General features: G+C 41.1%; 1 protein-coding gene across 1 annotated transcript in view; it reads right to left on the bottom strand.

Annotated features, from left to right (window-relative positions):
- MRPL1 (mitochondrial ribosomal protein L1) overlaps positions 1–20,687 on the bottom strand; it is a 93,197-nt gene extending 72,510 nt beyond the window's left edge. Inside the window, exons 1-2 of the mRNA XM_050790886.1 lie at positions 20,626–20,687; positions 8,829–8,940 (exon numbers count right to left, since the gene is read on the bottom strand). Of these exons, the coding sequence (XP_050646843.1) occupies positions 8,829–8,940; positions 20,626–20,656 (143 nt within the window). The 5' untranslated portion in view covers positions 20,657–20,687. The remainder of the gene's footprint in view (positions 1–8,828; positions 8,941–20,625) is intronic.
- Positions 20,688–20,967: the final 280 nt, after the last annotated feature.

Below are 20,967 nucleotides of genomic sequence, written 5' to 3'. Positions count from 1 at the left end.
GCAAAAGCTAACAAGGTGCTTACAAAATATCTAAGAAAATATATTCAACAGGTAATGGCAGATAAGAGTTTGAAGAAATTTCTCAGCATTAATTCAAATCATGCCTATACTCTTCTAACCATAAAAGTTTTAAATTAGTGTAATAGTATTCTGGAAAGATGTTCGGGTTCTGTGGTAGTCAGAATAATAATGCCTCAAAGAGACCCATATCCTAATTCCCAAATCTTGTAAATATATTACCTTACATGGCAAAAAAAGCAAAAACAAAAACAAAAAACCACGACCTTGCAGACAAGATAAGGTTAAAGACCTTGAGATGGAGAGTTATCCTAGATTATCTATGTGGGCCCAATCTAATCACATGAGTTCTTAAAAGTGAGAGTCTTTTCCCTTTCCCAACTGCATCACACAGAGATGGGAAAATGACACCAGAGAAATTCAAGCAACCAACCATTGCTTTGAAGATGAAGGATGGTGAGGGCCATAAGTTAAAGAATGTGGGTGGCCTCTTGAAGCTGGGGATTGCAAGGAAATGGATTATCCCCTAGAGGCTCCAGAAAAAAAAACTGCCAACACCTTGACTTTAGCCCAGTGAGATCCATGCCAGACTGCTCACCTACTGAACTGTGAAATGAAAAACTTGTGTAGTTTTAAGCCTCAAAGTTTCTGGTAATTTGTTGTGGCAGAGATGGTAATTTGTTATGGAAGAAAATGAATATGAGGTCCTATAAAATTGATGTGAAAGAAATGGATGACAATAAAACAATTTTTTTTAAAAAGACCTCAAAAACCAATTCAACGTATAATTCCATTCTCACTTTTAGTACTCAATAAATCCTTACTAACACCACTAATAATAGTACCCTCCCAGCTAATGAGCAATTCAACAGAATATTAGATAATGACAATGCTTATTTGTAATGGGGCACAGGTGTCCTTCTGGACTGATGACAAGTCTAAGCAAGTGCCCAAGTAAATGGATACAACACATCTCAATAGCTACCTTGGAAGTACTCCACAAAATCCTGAAACCTTCCAAACTGGAGAAACCATATTTTTACTTTATATTTAGCAAAGCAGCAGAGAAGCCAACAGAAGGATTTTGGAGAGCCTGTTTTAGGAATAAATTCTCCTATTTAAAATAAACAAAATGTTCTAGCTGTAGCCTCCAGGCTTACTTTACATAAATGCAGAATTCGCCACTAAATTTTCAATCATAGTTGAACCTATACATTTAATTTACAATTAATCTGATATTCCCCAAGGCTGAAATGTGACTTTTTAAATTAATAAGTATTTGCAAAACTCAATGAAAGTCTGCTGCATAAAGAGACTGAGTTGGGTATATTGCAATTTATTTATACTTTGGACCTTGTTTCACAAAATATTTAAAGTGGTTGAGTGAAAATATTTGTAAACACAAAAAAAGTGTAACATTGTAACATTGATCAAATAGGACTCTCAGGAAAAATGCATTCTTAAAAAAAGAACTGCAATTTAACAAATTCCTTCCACAATAATCTAACAGACCTGTCGCCTGTTTTCCATGGCCTTCCAAAATGTAGCTATCTTTATTCGTAAGAATCACATTCAGAAGAACTTTTTTGTTCATGCAATTATATAAAGCTCTATCAGGAACACTTAAATACTGTGATTCTCAGAGAATACAATAAATCCTACTAGAAAGGTTTTTGGGAAGGTAGAGGACAAACACCTGGCAGTCTGAATCAAAGAGAATAGAACTTAGCTGTAGTTACCTAGGTAACTAAACCACACAGATTAAAAGAGTAATAAGAGACTGCACACAAGCAATAACTTTTTCCCTGCCTCATCTGTCTCCTAACTCCAAAAACATGAAATTCCACGGTTATGCCCATAAAATATGATTTTTTTTTTTTTTTTTTAAGATGGAGTCTCGTTCTGTTGCCAGGCTGGAGTGCAGTGGTGCCATCTGGGCTCACTGCAACGTCCACTTCCCGGGTTCAAGCATTTCTCCTGCCTCAGCCTCCCAAGTAGCTGGGACTACAGGTGCCTGCCACCACACCCAGCTCAGTTTTTCTATTTTTAGTAGAGACAGGGTTTCACCATGTTGGCCAGGATGGTCTCGAACCCCAGACCTTGTGATCTGCTCACCTCGGCCTCCCAAAGTGCTGGGCCTAAAATATGATTTTTAAAAATCAGAGATATAATAAAGTTCACTTTAAGGCCTTTGAAAATCTGTAACCCCAACAGACCCATCCAAGTCTTTCCAAGGCTGAAGAATCCTTTACATTGAGACATTAGTGGGGGGAAATTCGTACAACCTCTGTCAAACTAAAATGAACTAAACAGAACTAAAGAGAAAATGCCTAAGGCATATTAATGGAATGGAAATACTTGGAATTCTTATTTCTTAGTGTAATCACATAAATAAATGCACTAACATCTCTGATGCTGGTTTACTCATTACCTTTTAAACTAAATGCAGAAGTTCTGTTTCCACTTAAAATGTAAAAGCTGGAAAGACCATTAACAATGAGAAAGAGCTTGATAAAATCACAACTTTTCTTGAACCCATGACAGAGTGAGACTGAATGCAAATAACCTGAAATCCAAGCAGAGTCAGTCCCACATTCCAGTTCCCACCACAGTCTCTCTTGTGCCAGAGCACAAAAGGCAAGCAGGTAAGAAACAATCAGCTAAAATTTTAGGACTAGTGTGACAGTATAAACCTCTTGGGAGACCCAGGCATACAGGGAGTTCACACTCAATTCACAGGCCATTTTCCACATACCTCCCACCAGGTGGTCCCAGGAAAGACTGGAGCAAAGCAGAAGATTAGAAGCGTGCCCCCACCCCCACCCCCCGAGGGTTGCAGGCACACAGGAAAAGGCACAGGTAAATATGCACTGTGTCTCACGGTGGAAGGGAGAAAGATAAAAACCTACAACACTTCTACCCACTGGGAGCAGGGCAGGAAATAGTCCTGAGCCCAGTATCCTGTACCAATCCAGCTAGAGAATGGTTAAGAAACTTCCCCATAAGACATGCAACAGATTAGTCGTGCCACGAAGAGAAGGAACAGAAATGCTGAGAAAACCCCAACCCCAAGGTCCAGCTGCACTGGGCCTACTTAAGAGTAGGGCTAGATTTACTATAAAAAGAAAAAAAAAATTCCCTCCCACTACCCATCACCAGGAATAGAAGTCCACTGCTAGGGAAGGGGGCAAAAGAGTGACCCACCCCACCCCACCCCACCCCACCCCCGCCACTGAGGCACAGCTGCACAGGGAATGCAGAAAACTGAGCATGGAACAGGAACGGTTGAGAAAAACCCTCCAGCAACCCAGCCCCCACCCTAAGAACAAGGAAACTATATAAATTTGAAGCTGGTAACCATGGCAACAACAAAACCAAAACCTAGCTCAGCTTCTGACGAGATTGACCCAATGCTCTGACAGATGAAGGGGCATGCCTGTTTGCAGGCGTAAATATTATTTACTTCAGTCCCTACACGACATATCTGGCATTCAGACCTCTGACATAAGCAAGAAAAAAACCCACTGTCAGGCCAGGTGCGGTGGCTCATGCCTGTAATCCCAGCACTTTGGGAGGCCAAGGCAAGCGGATCACCTGAGGTCAGGAGTTCGAGACCAGCCTGGCCAACAGGGTAAAACCCCATCTCTACAAAAATTAGCTGGGCGTTGTGGTGCACGCCTGTAATCCCACTTACTCGGGAGGCTGAGGCAGGAGAATCGCTTGAACCCGGGAGGCAGACGTTGCAGTGAGCCAAGATCACGCCATTGCATTCCAGCCTGGGCAAAAAGAGCAAAACTCCCCTCAAAAAAAAAAAAAGAAAGAAAGAAAAGAAAAAGAAAAAAACCCACTGTCAAGAAAGAAACAAAACCAGACTCAACCTAGTGGCCTTTTTAAAAATCAGGATCTGCTACTGGCAAATAGAGGATATATGCTTGCACACACACAGGGGAGAGGGGAGAGCCAGAAGGACAGAGGCAAGAGAAGCTAGCACATACCCCTCTACTCCATTCAGATCCTGATAAAAAACAAAATCTAGCCACGAAAAAAAAAACATTTTTTAGTATATTATAGAGTCAGTACATGAAACAATAAAGCTACAACTAAAATTATGAATACTATGATTCTCATCAAACTACTAAGTAACTTTTATTGTCAGACATGCAAAAAACCATCTGCTTATAAATTTTCATGGTTTTTTAAGAGTAGGCATGTTTCTTGTTCTATGCTTTCTAGGTTTTTGAAGAGCACATTTAAAACCATACTGGAATAGAACTTGGGGTAGACAAAATGAAACATTTCTAAGGTATAAAGGAAAACATTTAAAGATACAATAGTCTTGAAATAATTAGTATCCCTAATAAACAACTATGTTTACAGAGAAGAGAGAAAAAGACGAAGCCCAACAGAAAAAGAGGCAAAAGGCATAAGCCAGAAATACAGTAAAGAGGCTGGGCTTGGTGGCTCACACCTATAATCCCAGCACTTTGGGAGGCCAAGGCGGGCAGATCACTTGAGGTCAGGAGTTCGAGACCAGCCTGGTCAACATGGTAAAACCCCATCTCTGCTAAAACCATAAAAATTAGCAAGGTGTGGTGGTGCACACCTGTAATTCCAGCTACTCGGGAGGCTGAGGCAGGAGAATCGCCTGGACCTGGGAAGTGAAGGCTGCAATGAGCCGAGATCATGCCACTGCACTCTAGCCTGGGCAACAGAGCAGACTCCATCTCAAAAAAAAAAGAAAGAAATACAGTGAAGAAACACAAATGAAGATTGATGGGATCCAAGGTTGTTAGGCATGTACTCCTCACTAATTATTAAGTGGAGATGTAAACTGGTACAAGCGGTACTCCAGCAACTTAACAACAAAAAGAAGCCAGGCACTATTCACACTCAAAGGAAGCCTCCTTTCTTGCTACATTTCTGTTACCTCCCTATTCATCTTATTTTCAAACCAAATCAGTTATGTTTTTATCTGTATCACTCACTTTCCTGTCTCTGCACTATCAAAATACCTTTCAACCAATTCCCCTGCAAAATTCCTTTTTTTTTTTTTAAGACAGTCTCAATTTGTTGCCCAGGCTGGAGGGCAGTGGTGCGATCTTGGCTCACTGCAACCTCCACCTCCCAGGTTGAAGCGATGCTTGTGCCTCAGTCTCTTGAGTAGCCGGGACTACAGGCATGCGCCACCAAGCCCAGCTAATTTTTTGATACTTTTAGTAGAGATAGGGTTTCACCAAGCTGTCTTAAACCTCTGACCTCAAGTGGTCCACCCGCCTCGGCTTCCCAAAGTGCTGGGCCATCGCACTCTGCCCCCTGCAAAATTCTATCTTTCAAGACCTAGATCAAATACTTCTTGCCCTACTCTTTCCTGTATAGAATTGACATTTCATCTGTGATCACACGGTACTTGATCCAATCCTCTAATATGACAGTTAAAACAGTCATACTAATCGCAAGTTATATCACAGACATGTTAGTTCATAACATGTATCATATTTGTATATAACAATATATAGAGAAGCTTCTACATATCAATAACAACAAAAAATTAGAATAGGACATGAACAGAAAATTCACAGTAAAGAAAATATAAATGGGCCAGGTGTGGTGGCTCACGCCTGTAATCCCAGCACTCTGGGAGTCCGAGGCAGGCAGATCACCTGAGGTCAGGAGTTCAAGACCAGCCTGATCAACATGGTGAAACCCCATCTCTACTAAAAACACAAAGAAAAAAATTAGCCGGGCCTTGTGGCACATGCCTGTAATGCCAGCTACTAGGGAGGCTGAGGCAGGAGAATCGCTTGAACCTGGGAGGCAGAGGTTGCGATGAGCCGAGATTGCACCACTGCACTCCAGCCTGGGTGACAAGAGCAAAACTTCATCTCAAAAAAAAAAAAGTGGCTCTTAAACATATGAAGAGGTATACAACCTCATTAATAATAAAAGAAATATAAATATAATGATGCTATTTATTACCTATCAAATTGTCAAAGATAAAAAAATTTGACTATACTATACATGGGAAAATTGGCAGTCCAATAATACTTGCTGGTAAAAACACTGGCAAGATTTCTATGAAGGCAATTTGGTATTACCTATCCAAATTATAAATACACACATCTTTTGACCCAACGATTCTATTTCTCAGAGTTAATGCTACAGACATATTCATTATATTTGACACGATCTATATGCATGATTATTCACTTGCATAATCACTTGTAATAGAAAAAGATTGGAAAGAAAAATGTGCATCAATAGGGGAATAGTTACATAAATTATGCACTACTACATTTCACACAATGAAATGCAGTTAAAATGACTAGACAGCTCCACATGAAACTATTTCCATGATATATTGCTAACTTAAATGCAGGAGGCCCGGGTGCGATGGCTCACACCTGTAATCCTAGCACTTTGGGAGGCCAAGGCAGGTGGATCACGAGGTCAGGAGTTTGAGACCAGCCTGGCCAACAGAGTGAAACCCTGTCTCTACTAAAAGTACAAAAACTTAGCTTGGTGTGGTGGCAGGCGCCTATAATCCCAGCTACTTAGGAGGCTGAGGCAGGAGAATCGCTTGAACCCGGGAGGTGGAGGTTGCAGTCAGCCAAGATCGCACCACTGCACTCCAGCCCAGGCAACAATGTGAGAATCCGTCTCAAAAAAAAAAAAAAAGCAGGCAATATGCAAAACAGGGTGTATAGTACACTACCATTTATGTAAAAAACAAATAATATATTCATGTACTTATATATGCACAGACCATTACAAATGGCTAAAGGACGGGGTGGGAAGACGACCAACTTTTCATACATACTATGCTTACCATGAATATCTTCTATCTTTTACCATGAATCATCTTTTATCTACTCAGAGTTAACTAACTCATTTTAATTAATTCATTTAAAACAAAAAGCAATTGTTTATGTTGCTGTCAGTTCACTGTGAAAATCTCAAAGACAGAGAAACGGAATGTGTGCCTTGTTCATCTTCATATCATCACTTTGCACAGTGCCAGGCCTACGGCAGATGATCAACAAAGTATGCTAAATAAGAGGCAACTGAGGCACAGTTGCCTGATATTAAGTTTACAGAAATAAGAATATATTAAGCAAAAATTTACAGTCAGCAAAAACTTTCCACCCTTTAGTTTTCATTTTGGGTATCCCATAACCTAAGGACTGTATTCTAACAAATTTCATCATAAAGTAAGATCTTTGTACATGGAACTCTATTTGCTTTGCAGACCCTATCCTCCAGAGCCAATGATTCTATTATTATATACTAATCATGAAGAGTGTGATAGTTCTAAAGTCAGAAAATTTAGGCAGAAATCCTTCCTCAAACACATTCCAGTTGTGTAACTTTCAACGTATTACTTAAGCTCTGGGCTTCCATTCCTTCATCCGTGAAACACTTACAATAGTATCTACGCTTCACAGGGTGTTGTGAAATTTAAATGAATATATGCTATGTGCTCTGTATAGTGCCTAGCACAAAGGAAGCATTCTATAAATTTTAACTATTATTATCTAGAGCTTTTTGTAAAGAAACCAGTTCCTGCTCTTAGAAATACAAAGTTGAGAGAACACATTTCATTCCTTTACATATATCTTATCTTATTTTATTTCTGAGACAGAGTCTCCTCTGTTGCCCAGACTAGAGTGCGGTAGTGCGATCTCAGCTCACTACAACCTCTGCCTCCCAGGTTCAAGTGATTCTCCTATCTCAGCCTCCCAAGTAGCAGGGATTACAGGCACACACCACTATGTGCAGCTAATTTTGTTTTTTGTTTTTTGTTTTGAGATGGAGTCTCACTCTGTCGCCCAGGCTGGAGCACAGTGGTGCGATCTCGGCTCACCGCAACCTCTGCTGCCTAGGTTCAAGCGATTCTCCCACCTCAGCCTCCCGAGTAGCTGGGATTACAGGTGCCTGCCAACTCACCTGGCCAATTTTTGTAGTTTTAGCAGAGATAGGGTTTCACCATCTTGGTCTGGCTGGTCTTGAACTCCCAACCTTGTGATCCACCCGCCTCGGCCTCCCAAAGTGCCGGGATTACAGGCGTGAGCCACAGTGCCTGTTAATTTTGTATTTTTAGTAGAGACGGGGTTTCACCATGTTGGCTAGGCTGGTCTCGAACTCCTGAGCTCAAGTGATCTGCCTGCCTTGGCCTACCAAAGTGCTGGGATTATAGATGTGAGCCACCGTGCCAAGTCAAAATAATATAAATTTATACCCAATATATATACTACGCAAATCTGAAATCTTACTATGTAATCATAGTACGGATAATCCTCTAATACATGATGTATAAAAAGTGCCTAAAAGGAAAAAATGTAATTTAAAGAACAGAAAGAAACAGACACAGAGAGAACACCTTAACTAAAATTCATTAATTGCAACAGACAGTGGGTTCTGTTCTAAAAAGGCAGTGAAAGCATACAGGAAAAAGCTTTGGTTCTGGAATAAACTCCATGGATTCAAATCCTAGCTCTAAAATTTAGTAGCTCTCTGACCTTGGGCTAGTTATATAACCTACCAGTGCCTCGATTTTCTTCTCTGTAAAATGTGCATAATAACAATAGCTTCCTCATAAGGTTGCTGTTGGGAATAAGTTAGTTATTGAACATCAGTGTTCAATAAATGTTAAGTATTATTATGTCTTATCTTTCCTTCAGGACTATAAGGTTGACAAAGCAGAAATAATAAACTTTTACGACTATATGTCCTCGTAAATCTTTATGGAACTAAACATGCTTTTTAAAAAAATTTAAATAACAAATGAAATAATAACTAAAAAAAATACTTACTTTGTAGCAGCAGCAAAATGTCTGTTGGGCACTTGAATGTTTACAGAACAAGAACAAACTGATGTCTGATAAACCATCTTGGAAAGGCTATGCCTTTGATGATGTATCAAGGCTTGAAAGGAAAAACACATAAAATATTAACATTAAACAATAATTATATTCATAATTTTTTAATTTTAAAAATCAGTATTTTAAAAATGAAAACATTCAATATTTTGTGATTCTTAATCCTTCTTTTAAAAGTATAATAATAGCCAGGCGCGGTGGCTCATGCCTGTAATCCCAGCACTTTAGGAGGCTGAGGCAGGTGGACCACGCGGTTAGGAGATCAAGACCATCCTTGCTAACACGGTGAAACTCCATCTCTACTAAAAATACAAATGATTAGCCGGTGTGGTGGCATGCACCTGCAGTCCCAGCTACTTGGGAGGCTGAGGCAGGAGAATCGTTTGAACCCAGGAGGCAGAGGTTGCAGTGAGCCAATATCGTGCCACTGCACTTCAGCCTGGGCGACAGAGCGATACTCCATCTCAAAAAAAAAAAAAAAAAAAAAAAAAAAGTGTAATAGAAACCACAGTTCTTAAAACTAAAAGCAGGTAAATACATCTAATATTTGAACTGTGTTATCTTTTTTTTTTTCTTTTAAAGACAGGGTTTCATTCTGTCACCCAGGCTGGAGTACATTGGCATGAACATAGCTCACTATAACCTTGAACTCCTGGGTTCAAGTGGGCCTCCCTCCTCAGCCTCTCAAGGCTCTGGGGTTTTCATTTATTTTTAACTTAATCAATTTCATATTCATCAGAGTATGTTAGCTCTATTATTAGCGAATATGTATATGTATCCCGAAATTTCTTAAATAATTTATTTTATTTATTCATTTTTACAATAGATAAGACATTAACACAGTTGCCCAAGTACTTCTGAAAATAAGAACAAAGTGGGGCATTTGAGCTGTGAGAAATAAGAAAAAGGTACACAGGTCTTTGAAGGTATTGGTAACGTTCTATTTTTTTTAAAGCTTAATAGCGAGTATTTAGAATTTCAAGCTATTATTATTCTTTATATCTTACCTATTTTTTTTGCATGTGTAAATACTACAAATATGTTTTTATTTAAAGATTACAAAAGTAAAGTCTTCCTCCTATACCTGGCCCCTAGCTTCTCTCCCATGTTAGCAATACCTTATGTATCTTTTTAGAAACATTAGATACATATATTAACATATAGGTACCAATATATTTTCCTCCTCTTATAAAATGGTAGCATACTCTAATCACTACTCCATCTTGCTTTTTCACCTAAAGGTATTACAGCCTATTTTCACAAACATACACACACATATACATGAGATGTAGATGAGATTTTATGTGTGCCTTTCATAAAGGTGTGTGTACATGCATATATTTGAGAGATCATTTCATATCAGTTTATAAAGATTTTATTGCCGAGTGTGGTGGCTCATGCCTGGAATCCCAGCGCTTTGGGAGGTCAACGTGGGCAAATCTCTTGACTCCAGGAATTTGAGACCAGCCAGGGCAACATGGTAAAACCCTGTCTCTAAAAAAAAAAAAATACAAAAAATTGGGCCGGGCGTGGTGGCGCATACCTGTAATCCCAGCTCTTTGGGAGGCCAAGGCAGGCAGATCACCTGAACTCAGAGTTTGAGACCAGCCTGACCAACATGGAGAAACCCCGTCTCTACTAAAAATACAATATTAGCTGGGCGTGGTGGCTACTCAGGAGGCTGAGGCAGGAGAATTGCTTGAACCCAGGAGGCAGAGATTGCAGTGAGCTGAGATCACACTATTGCACTCCAGCCTGAGTGAAACTCTGTCTCAAAAAAAAAAAAAAAAAACAAAAAATTTGCCAGGCATGGTGGTGGCACACACCTGCAGGCCCAGCTACTTGGGAGATGGAGGTGGGAGGATCACCTGAGCCCAGGAGGTTGAGGCTACAGTGAGCTGAGCTGTGGTTGCCCCACTGCATTCCAGCCTGAGGGACAGTGAAAATCTGTCTCAAAAAAAAAAAAAAAAAAGATTTTATCTTTTAAGGTTGCAAAGTACTCCACTGTGTGGCTATATAATTTACTTAATCAGTGACCAACCATTAGGTCATTTGTAATGTTTTACTATTACAAACAGTGCAAAGTAAATAACCTTATACAAACATCATTTTGCACAAGTATATTTATAGAATTTCTAGAGGTGAATTTGCTGACAAAGGATATAAACATTTGTAATTTTGATACATACTGCTCATTTAGTAACAGTACTATATACATTTCCCACCAGCAATGAAAAGATCACTTGTTTCCACACACTCGTGCCAATATAGTATTTTTGCATTTATTGCTATATTTGTCTGGGATGCACCATCTCCAAATCTTTCCAAGGCCTACTCCTCTTTTTCTTTTTCAGACAGGGTATTGCTCCTTCACCCAGGCTACAGTCCAGTGACATGATCACAGCTCACTGCAGCCTTGACCTCTACGGCTCAAGCAATCCTCCCGCCTCAGCCTGCTGGGTAGCCAGGACTACAGGTGTGTATCACAAGCCCAGCTAATTTTTGAGTTTTTTGTAGAGACTGGGTCCCACCCTATTGCCCAGGCTGGTCTCAAACTCCTGAGCTCAAGGGTTCCTCCAGCCATGGCCTCCCAAAGTGCTGGGATTATAGGCATGAGCCACTACGCCCAGCCTACTCCTTTTTATATCAGCTCAAATGTCATTAAAGCTATATGCCAATTTCATCTCTAATCTTCCAAGCTGAAGTACAAGATAACCACCAAAACTGTGAATTCTGTGAACATATAGGAGTGACACCTGAAGCAGTGTAGGAGACCTATCTGCCACTGAGAATTCTTTGCAGCAATGCCACAAAGGGCTACAATGGCTAGGAAGAAAAACTGAAACAGACTAACAGGTCCAGTTCCTGTCCTCGAGAATCTCAAATTAAGCAGGCTAGACTGTTATACAACAGTCTAAAAGATGCTCCACATTTTTGAAGAAGCCAGTTATCTTGAAAAATCACATATGGTAAATGAAGGAACAAGCAATTATCCATTCAAAGCTTGGCAAACACTTTCAAACAATTCTAGTTGTACTAAACAAGAACCTAACAACCTTGGAAGATCCCAAAATAATAATTCTCTTGGGGAAACAAAAAAATACCTTGAACATATCAATTGCAATCTGCTATTTTAAAAAATCAAGGACAGTCATGGTGGCTCATGTTTGTAATCCCAGCACTTTGGGAGGCCAAGGCAGGAGGAACCCTTGAGCCGAGGAGCTTGAGCCCAGCCTGGGCAATAGAGTGGAACCTCGTCACTATAAAAAATTTAAAAATTAGCCAGGTGTGGTGGTGCACGGTTGTCGTCCCAGCTACTCAGGAAGCTGAGGTGGGAGGATTGCTTGAGGTGGCAGGATCACCTGAGCCAGGAAAGTTGAGGTTGCAGTGAGTTCTGATCTCACTACTCCACTCCAGCCTGGGTGACAGGTACCCTGTCTCAAAAATACAAAACAGGTTGGGTGCAGTGGCTCACACCTGTAATCCCAGCACTTTGGGAAGCTGAGGCGGGTGGATCACCTGAGGTCAGGAGTTTGAGACCAGCCTGACCAAGATGATGAAACTCTGTCTCTACTAAAAATGCAAAAAAAAATTAGCCGAGGGTGCTGGTGCATGCCTGTAATCCCAGCTACTTGAGAGGTTGAGGCACAAGAATCGCCTGAACCTGGGTGGCGGAGGTTGCAGTGAGCCGCACCATTGCACTCCAGCCTGGGCAACAAGAGCAAAACTCTGTCTCAAAAAGAAAAAAAAAAACCAAACAACAAAAAGCAAGCAAGCAAAACTACTACTATCAGTCACAACAACCAGAAATTACAATTTTCAACAGAAATCAAACGCTATAGACCAAAAGAAACTAAATACCACTATTTAAGCAGCACAGTTAGATCATGATATCTCTATTTTCCATCCTTTTGTAGTCGATTTGTCTAAGTGTATTATTTTATCTCCTTTATTAATACATTTCTCTTCCCCTCATTCTTAGCATATAACCTCACTTGCTACTTCAGAGAAAATGACCCTCAGAACTTCCTGAACTACTGAGCCTCCCTGATCCAGCACTCATTCTCAAAATCTCTCCCACCCCGTGGCGATGAGATAGAAACAACTCCCCCTCCTTATTCTCTTTTAATTGATAGTGAAAGGTTAGAGTTCCCTTGGGGTCAGTCCTAAACTGCCTTCTCACCTGACTCTATAATCCTCACTCTCCCTAGGGAATTGTATCTATCTATTCTTGCCTTTCTGCTACAACCATCACAGTCCAGGCCACCAACACCTACCATTTGGATTACTGCAACAGCCTCTAAACTGTTCTGTCTTCTACACTTGGCCCTCTCCATTTCTTTTCCACCTATTAGTAAGAGGGATCATTTTAAAATGAAAATTTCATCATGTCCTTAAAACAATTGGATGGCTTCACTTGGCTCTTTGAACAAAGGAAATTGTTTTTTCTTTTTTTTTTTTATTATACTTTAAGTTCTAGGGTACATGTGCACAACGTGCAGGTTTGTTACATATGTATACATGTGCCATGTTGGTGTGCTGCACCCATTAACTCGTCATTTACATTAGGTATATCTCCTAATGCTATCCCTCCCCCCCCCCCACAATAGGACCCGGTGTGTGATGTTCCCCTTCCTGTGTCCAAGTGATCTCACTGTTCAATTCCCATCTACGAGTGAGAACTTGCAGTATTTGGTTTTCTGTTCTTGAGATAGTTGGCTGAGAATGATGGTTTCCAGCTGCATCCATGTCCCTACAAAGGACACAAACTCATCTTTTTTTATGGCTGCATAGTATTCCATGGTGTATATGTGCCATATTTTCTTAATCCAGTCTGTCACTGATGGACATTTGGGTTGATTCCAAGTCTTTGTTATTGTGAATAGTGCCACAATAAACATACGTGTGCATGTGTCTTTATTTTTTTTATTTTTATTTATTTATTTTTTTTGAGACGGAGTCTCGCTCTGTCGCCCAGGCTGGAGTGCAGTGGTGCAATCTTGGCTCGCTGCAAGCTCCACCTCCCGGGTTCACGCCATTCTCCTGCCTCAGCCTCCCGTGTAGCTGGGACTACAGGCGCCCGCCACCGCACCCGGCTAATTTTCTTTGTTAGCCAGGATGGTCTCGATTTCCTGACCTCGTGATCCACCCGTCTCGGCCTCCCAAAGTGCTGGGATTACAGGCATGAGTCACCGCACCTGGCACATGTGTCTTTATAGCAGCATGACTTATAATCCTTTGGGTATATCCCCAGTAATGGGATGGCTGGGTCAAATAGTATTTCTAGTTCTAGATCCTTGAGGAATCGCCACACTGTTTTCCACAATGGTTGAACTAGTTTACAGTCCCACCAACAGTGTACAAGTGTTCCTATTTCTCCACATTCTCTCCAGCATCTGTTGTTTCTGGATTTTTTTAATGATTCTCATTCTAACTGTTGTGGGATGGTATCTCATTTACCAAGGTACTCCATGAGCCACTACTAAACCATCTAGTGAGCATCCTCTAGCATCACTCTTCCTCACGTTCGCCACGCTTCAAATACACTCATCTTCTTTCAGTTACTTGACCCTGTTCTTTACCACCTAAAAATTTTCATAATCTTCCATCTATGACATTTTCTCCTACTGCTTTCCACTCCACTTGTTCACAGTAAAACAGTCATCTTTCAGGGACTCTACTTAACATTATTTCTTCAGAAGAGTCTCCCCTGAATAGATTAGGTCTCTTATATACATTTGTATAGCATCTTATACTTTTCCTTCAAAGCACTTAGGACAATTTTAACTAAAGAAATAATTATCCAGGTCGGGCATGGTGGCTCATGCCTGTAATCCCAGCACTTTGGGAGGTTGAGGAGGGTGGATCACAAGATCAGGAGTTCAAGACCAGCCTGCCAACATGGTGAAACCCTGTCTCTACTAAAAATACAAAAAAAAATTAGCCGGGTGTGGTGGCATGCTCCTGTAATCCCAGCTACTAGTGAGGCTGAGGCAGGATAACTGCTTGAACCCCAGAGACAGAGGTTGCAGTGAGCCAGGATTGCACCACTGCACTCCAGCCTAGGCAACAGAGCAAGACTCCATCTCCGGAAAAAAACAAAACACACACACACAAGTCAGCTGGGCATGGTGACATGTGCCTGTAGTCCCAGCTACTCAGGAGGCTGAAGCAGGAAAATCACTTGAACCTGGGAAGTGGAGGTTGCAGTGGGCCAAGATCGTGCCATTGCACTCTAGCCTGGGCAACACCATGAGACTCCATCTCAAAAAGGAAAAAAAAAAAACAAAGAAATAACAATCCAAGGCTGGTGTTGTGGCTCACGCCTGTAATCCCAATACTTTGGGAAGCCAAGGCGGGTGGATCGCTCACGTCTATAATGCCAGCACTTCAGGAGACTGAGGTGGGAGGATAATTTGAGCCCAGGAGTTCAAGACCAGCCTGGGCAACATAATGAGACCCCGTCTCAAAAAAAGAAAAGAAAAGAAAAGAAAAAAAAAAAAAAAAAAGAAAAGAAAAGAAAGAAAGAATTATCCAATTCCTGCTCCTCAATAGATGGTAAGCATCATGGGCAAGAAACGCATATAGCCTGTTCAGCACTGTATACCTAGTACCTAGCACAGTGTTTGTAAAGTGAAGACTCTAAATAAACATTCGTTGACTGAAGGAAATTTGAATAAATGAGAGCAAAAATTGGACTCAAATATTATGCATTACAGTACATGAAAGGGGTCATTTTTCTGATGATCCATTTATTCATTCATTCATTCATTCAACAAATATGCCAATGAAACATATGCTAGCACTGCTTGAAGCATTTAGGATACATCAGTGAATAAAACATAAAAATCCCTATCCTCATAGGGCTTATGTCTAGAGGGGGAATACCAATAAAAATAATTGGGGGATGGAAGCACTGCAGGATAAAAGAGAGTGTATCGGAGAAAGTGGTTTGCAATTTTAAGTATAGTGGTTAAGACAAGCCTCATTAAAAGGGTGACATTTGAAGCATGGTGGCTCATGCCTGTAATCCCAGCACTTTGGGAGGCTTAGGTGGGAGGATCACGAGGTCAGGAGTTCGAGGCCAGCCTGGCCAACATGTTGAAACCCCGTCTCTACTAAAAATGCAAAAAGTAGCTGGCCGTTGTGACAGGCACCTGTAATCCCAGCTATTCAGGAGGCTGAGGCAGAAGAATCGTCTGAATCTGGGAGGCGGAGGCTGCAGTGAGCCGAGATCGCGCCATTGCACTCCAGCCTGGGCAACAAGAGCGAAACTCCATCTCAAAAAAAAAAAAAAAAAAAAAAAAAAAAGAGTGACATTTCAGCAAAGACTTGAAAGATATGGGAAAGTTAGCCACTCAAACACCAAGAAAAGTGTTCTAGGCCAAAGATCCTAAGGCAGAAGTGTTGTTAATGTGTTTAAGAAACCAGAAGGCCAGTTGGTTACAGCAGAGTAAGTATGAGAGAGGATAGTTGGAGAAGAGGTCAGAGAGGTCAGCTGGGTGAGGTAGGGGTAGGAGAAGGCAGGCACAAGGTAATATGGAAGACTTGTACACCAGTGCTACTCAACAGAAGAATAACGTAAACTACATGTACAATTTTAAATTTTTTTTTTTTTTTTTTTTTTGAGACGGAGTCTTGCTCTGTCGCCCAGGCTGGAGTGCAGTGGCCGGATCTCAGCTCACTGCAAGCTCTGCCTCCTGGGTTTACGCCGTTCTCCTGCCTCAGCCTCCCGAGCAGCTGGGACTACAGGCGCCCGCCACCTCGCCCGGCTAGTTTTTTGTATTTTGTTAGTAGAGACGGGGTTTCACCATGTTAGCCAGGATGGTCTCAATCTCCTGACCTCGTGATCCATCCGTCTTGGCCTCCCAAAGTGCTGGGATTACAGGCTTGAGCCACCGCGCCCGGCCAATTTTAAATTTTCTAATAAGTACAATATATAAGGTAAAAAGACACAGTAAGTTAATAATATATTTTATTACCACTAATACCCCAAAGTATTATTAAATTATCAATGTAAAAAAATTGGGCTGGGCACGGCAGCTCGTGCCTGTAATCTCAGCACTATGGGACGCCGAGGTGGGTGGATCACCTGAGGTCGGGAGCTCAACACCAGCCTGGTCAACAGGGCAAAACCTCGTCTCTACTGAAAATACAAAAATTAGCAGGACACAGTGGCATGTGCCTGTAATCCCAGCTCCTCAGGAGGCTGAGACTACATAATCACTTGAACCCGGGAAGCACAGATTACAGTGAGCCGAGATCATGCCACTGCACTCCAGCCTGGACAACAGAGCAAGACTCTGTCTCGGGAAAAAAAAAAAAAAAAGAAAAAATTACTGAGGTGTTTTATAGGTTTTTTTTTTTTTAATGCTAAGCCCTCAAAATCTAATGTATATTTGACAAATTCAATTCAGATTAGCCACATTTTAATTGCTCAATCAATAGTGGCTAACAAAAAGAACAGCACAACTGTAGGCCATTCTAAGGGCTTTGGATTTAGAAAAATGGAAAGGCTTTGCAGAGTTCTGAGCACAGGAGTAACATGACTGAGGTCCTTAAAGGACAAATTTCACTACTTATTGAGAGTAGACTGTAGAGAAATCCAAAGTGAGAGATGGTAGCAGGTTTGGAACAACGTAGCTACAGTGGGGGCAGTGAGAAGTCAGAGTCTGAATTTATTTTAAGCGTAAAGCCAACAGGATTTGGCAACTATTTAATGTAAAGTGTGAGATACAGAGAGGAGTCAGCCAGGTGCAGTGGCTCAGAGCCTGTAATGCCAGCACTTCAGGACACTGAACTGGGAGGATCACTTGAGCCCAAGAGCTCAAGAGCAGCCTGGGCAACATAGTGAGATCTCATCTCTACCCAAAAAAAAAAAAAAAATTGGCTGGTCATAGTGGGCCCCAGAGGTCAAGGCTGCAGTGAGCTGTGACCGGGCCACTGCACTCTAGCCTGGCCAACACAGTGAGATCCTGTCTCAAAAAAAAAAAAAAGAGTCAAGGATATTCTGAGGTTTTGGCCTGGACAAATGAAGCATAGAACTGCCTTCAAACGAGAAGAAAAAGACTGCAGGCTATGACAATGAGTTTGATTTTAAACAACTGCAAGGTGCTGATATGCTATCAAAGTGGAGATGTAGAATACTCAGATGAGTATAAGAATCTAAAGTTCAGAAGAGTGATCCCAACTGTAGATATAAATCTGATAACCATTAAAATATAGATAATAATCGGCTGGGCACAGTGGCTCATGCCTGTAATCCCACCACTTTGGGAGGCAGAGGTGAATGGATCACTTGAGGTCAGGAGTTCAAGACCAGCCCGGTCAACATGGTGAAACCTCACCTCTACTAAAAATACAAAAATTAGCTGGGCGTGGTGGCTAATTAGCCAGGCGGGGTGGTTCAAAAAAAAAAAAAAGATATAGACAATAATTGATCATCCATTTCTCCAACAGCCAGGAAGAATGCTGGTATTGAGGCTGATACCTAACAAGAACAGTAGCTACCATGGCTTCCAGTGCTTTAACGAACCTCAGATGCGTGGCCTTCTGGCAAAGCATTTGCAATTTCATATTGTTGAAGCATTGATTGTATCCATGGGGGTTTTAGCTATGTTTGCTGTGGCTGAGCCAAGAAAGAAGGTATACGTAGATTTCTACAGAAATGATGATTCCATAAAAGATTTTGAGGAGATAAGGAAAGCTGGTATATTTCAGAGCACAAAATGATTTTGCAATATAAAGAATTTCTTTGGGTTGAATTACCTAGAAGTTTGTCACTGACCTGTGTTCTTGAACTATGAAATGTGAATATGTGGGCTAGACAGTTTCTCTTGATAAGTAAACAATTAAAAAAATAAAAAAGACAGACAATAATCAAAGCCACAAAATTTGGATGAGCTAACAAAGGAGTGAATTTAGATACAGAAGAGATGAGAATGAAGGAGGGAACCCTGGCTTCCAGAACACTCCAAGTAAAGAGACTGGGGAGAGGAAGAGGAACCAGCCAAGTAATGTGAGAAAACAATGACACAAGAAATAGGAAGAAATTTAACAGAGAGATACCCTAGAAGCCAAGAAAAGAAAATGTGACAAGAAAATTATAATATTCAGGTATTTTTGGTTTCTTTGGATTTGTCTAACATAACGATTTCTGTCATACATGAAGATAATGCCTTTAACCTCCTTTCAGAAATAATATACATTTTGGTTTGCTCACATAGTAGACATCAGGGTCTGTTATCTCTTGTCACCCTTAATTTTTGAGCAATAACTCTCTTGACACAGTTTTCCTGCAAAGAAACTCAAAAAAAAAAAAAAAAAACAACCCCGTGATGCAGTGTTAAATGTATATATATATCACTGACCTAGCATTGCAAGCTTCAGTACTTCCTCTGCCATTTACCAGTTATATGAACTTGGCCATATATCTAATAAGATCAGTTTCTTCCTCTGTAAAATGGGGGTAATGCTGGCTACTGCTTCTAACTAAAGACCTACCTAAATTAATATATATATTAATCACCGGACTTCATATATATATGAATACATATATCATATATATATGATATCACTGGATTTCAAAAACACAAAATGAAAACAAAAAGCATTGCACAGGCCGGGCGCGGTGGCTCACACCTGTAATCCCAGCACTTTGAGAGGCCAAGGAGGGCGGATTACCTGAGATTAGGGGTTCAAGACTAGTCTGGTCAACATGGTGAAACCCTGTCTCTACTAAAAATACAAAAATTAGCCGGGCGTGGTGGCACACGCCTGTAGTCTCAGCTACTCGGGAGGCCGAGGCAGAAGAATCGCTTGAACCTGGGAGACGGAGGTTGCAGTGAGCTGAGATCGCGCCACGGCACACCCAGCCTGGGAAACAGAGCGAGACACCTGTCTCAAAAAAAAAAAAAAGATTTAAATTAAAAAAAAAAAAAATATATATATATATATATATATATATATATAAAAAACACCGCCACGCCGGCAGCAAGGCTTTGGATTTGTCTAACATACCGATTTCTGTCATACAGGAAGATAATGCCTTCACCTTCCTTTCAGAAATAATATACATTTAGTATATATATGCTATATAGTATATATACTATATACTAAATGTATATATATACAATGTAGTGTATATATATAGTTGCACCAAAAAAGGGCTGTTATCGTAGCTAAAAAGTTGAAATTATTAAGATGAAAATAGGCGCTACCAAGAGGTACTACAGAATTAGCCTTCAAATTATAAACGTTGATCCAAATTAAACTACCTGTGGAAGTTTAAGAACTGGAATCGCCTATAACGATTAATTCGGAAAGCACCGAAAAGCACTTTGAAAATTGCTCTAGTTTACAGACTTAAGCCACTCAAATACATCATCTTTCCCTTACCAGAACTCACCTCACTTATCACACTCCACTATCCGCAGCCCCCACCCCAGTATCAGAGACAGAACCTAGTCCTTGCCTTCCCTATAGGTGGTTGGAGAGCGCTCGATGTACATCCCGCTCCCACTCCCTCCCTCAAGGTGGACGTCTCCAGAATGGAGTGAAACCCTTCATAAGGTCACTTTTAAGTAGTAATGACCCACTCTTTGAAGAACCTAGAGACCAGAAACAGCAGGAGGCATTTTCAACACCCAAAGCAGAATCCGCCCTGCACTCTGCTGCAACCAGAGACTCGGTGCCTGAGCCATTTCCCCTGCAAGACAACCCCCTGCCTTACCTCTACCCATGCACCTTACGGCCGCCGCCATGTTGGGCACTCCGGATTGCGTTCACGAAATTGTTCCTACGTTTCTATTGGGAAGAATTAAAAAAGGGTTCCGTTCTAGAATGGGCAAAGGGGGAAGGAGTTAAAAGAAGCAAGAGGAACGGGGCGGGGACCAAAATGAACTTTGCTGCTGGCGTGGCGGTGTTACTGTTAGTCCTCCGTGCTGCACAGGACCCTGTGTTTCGTGGTTCCGGTATGGCTGGTTAACCACCTTCGGAAAAGTACGATCCTGTTGGCGATGCCGTGATTATTTTAATCCTTTCTTCTTCCTCTTTTTCTTTTTTGGTCGTGCAC

This window comes from Macaca thibetana, chromosome 5 (genome assembly GCF_024542745.1).
Source record: "Macaca thibetana thibetana isolate TM-01 chromosome 5, ASM2454274v1, whole genome shotgun sequence".
Lineage (NCBI taxonomy): Eukaryota > Metazoa > Chordata > Mammalia > Primates > Cercopithecidae > Macaca > Macaca thibetana.
This window is presented reverse-complemented; position numbering and strand designations above follow the sequence as displayed.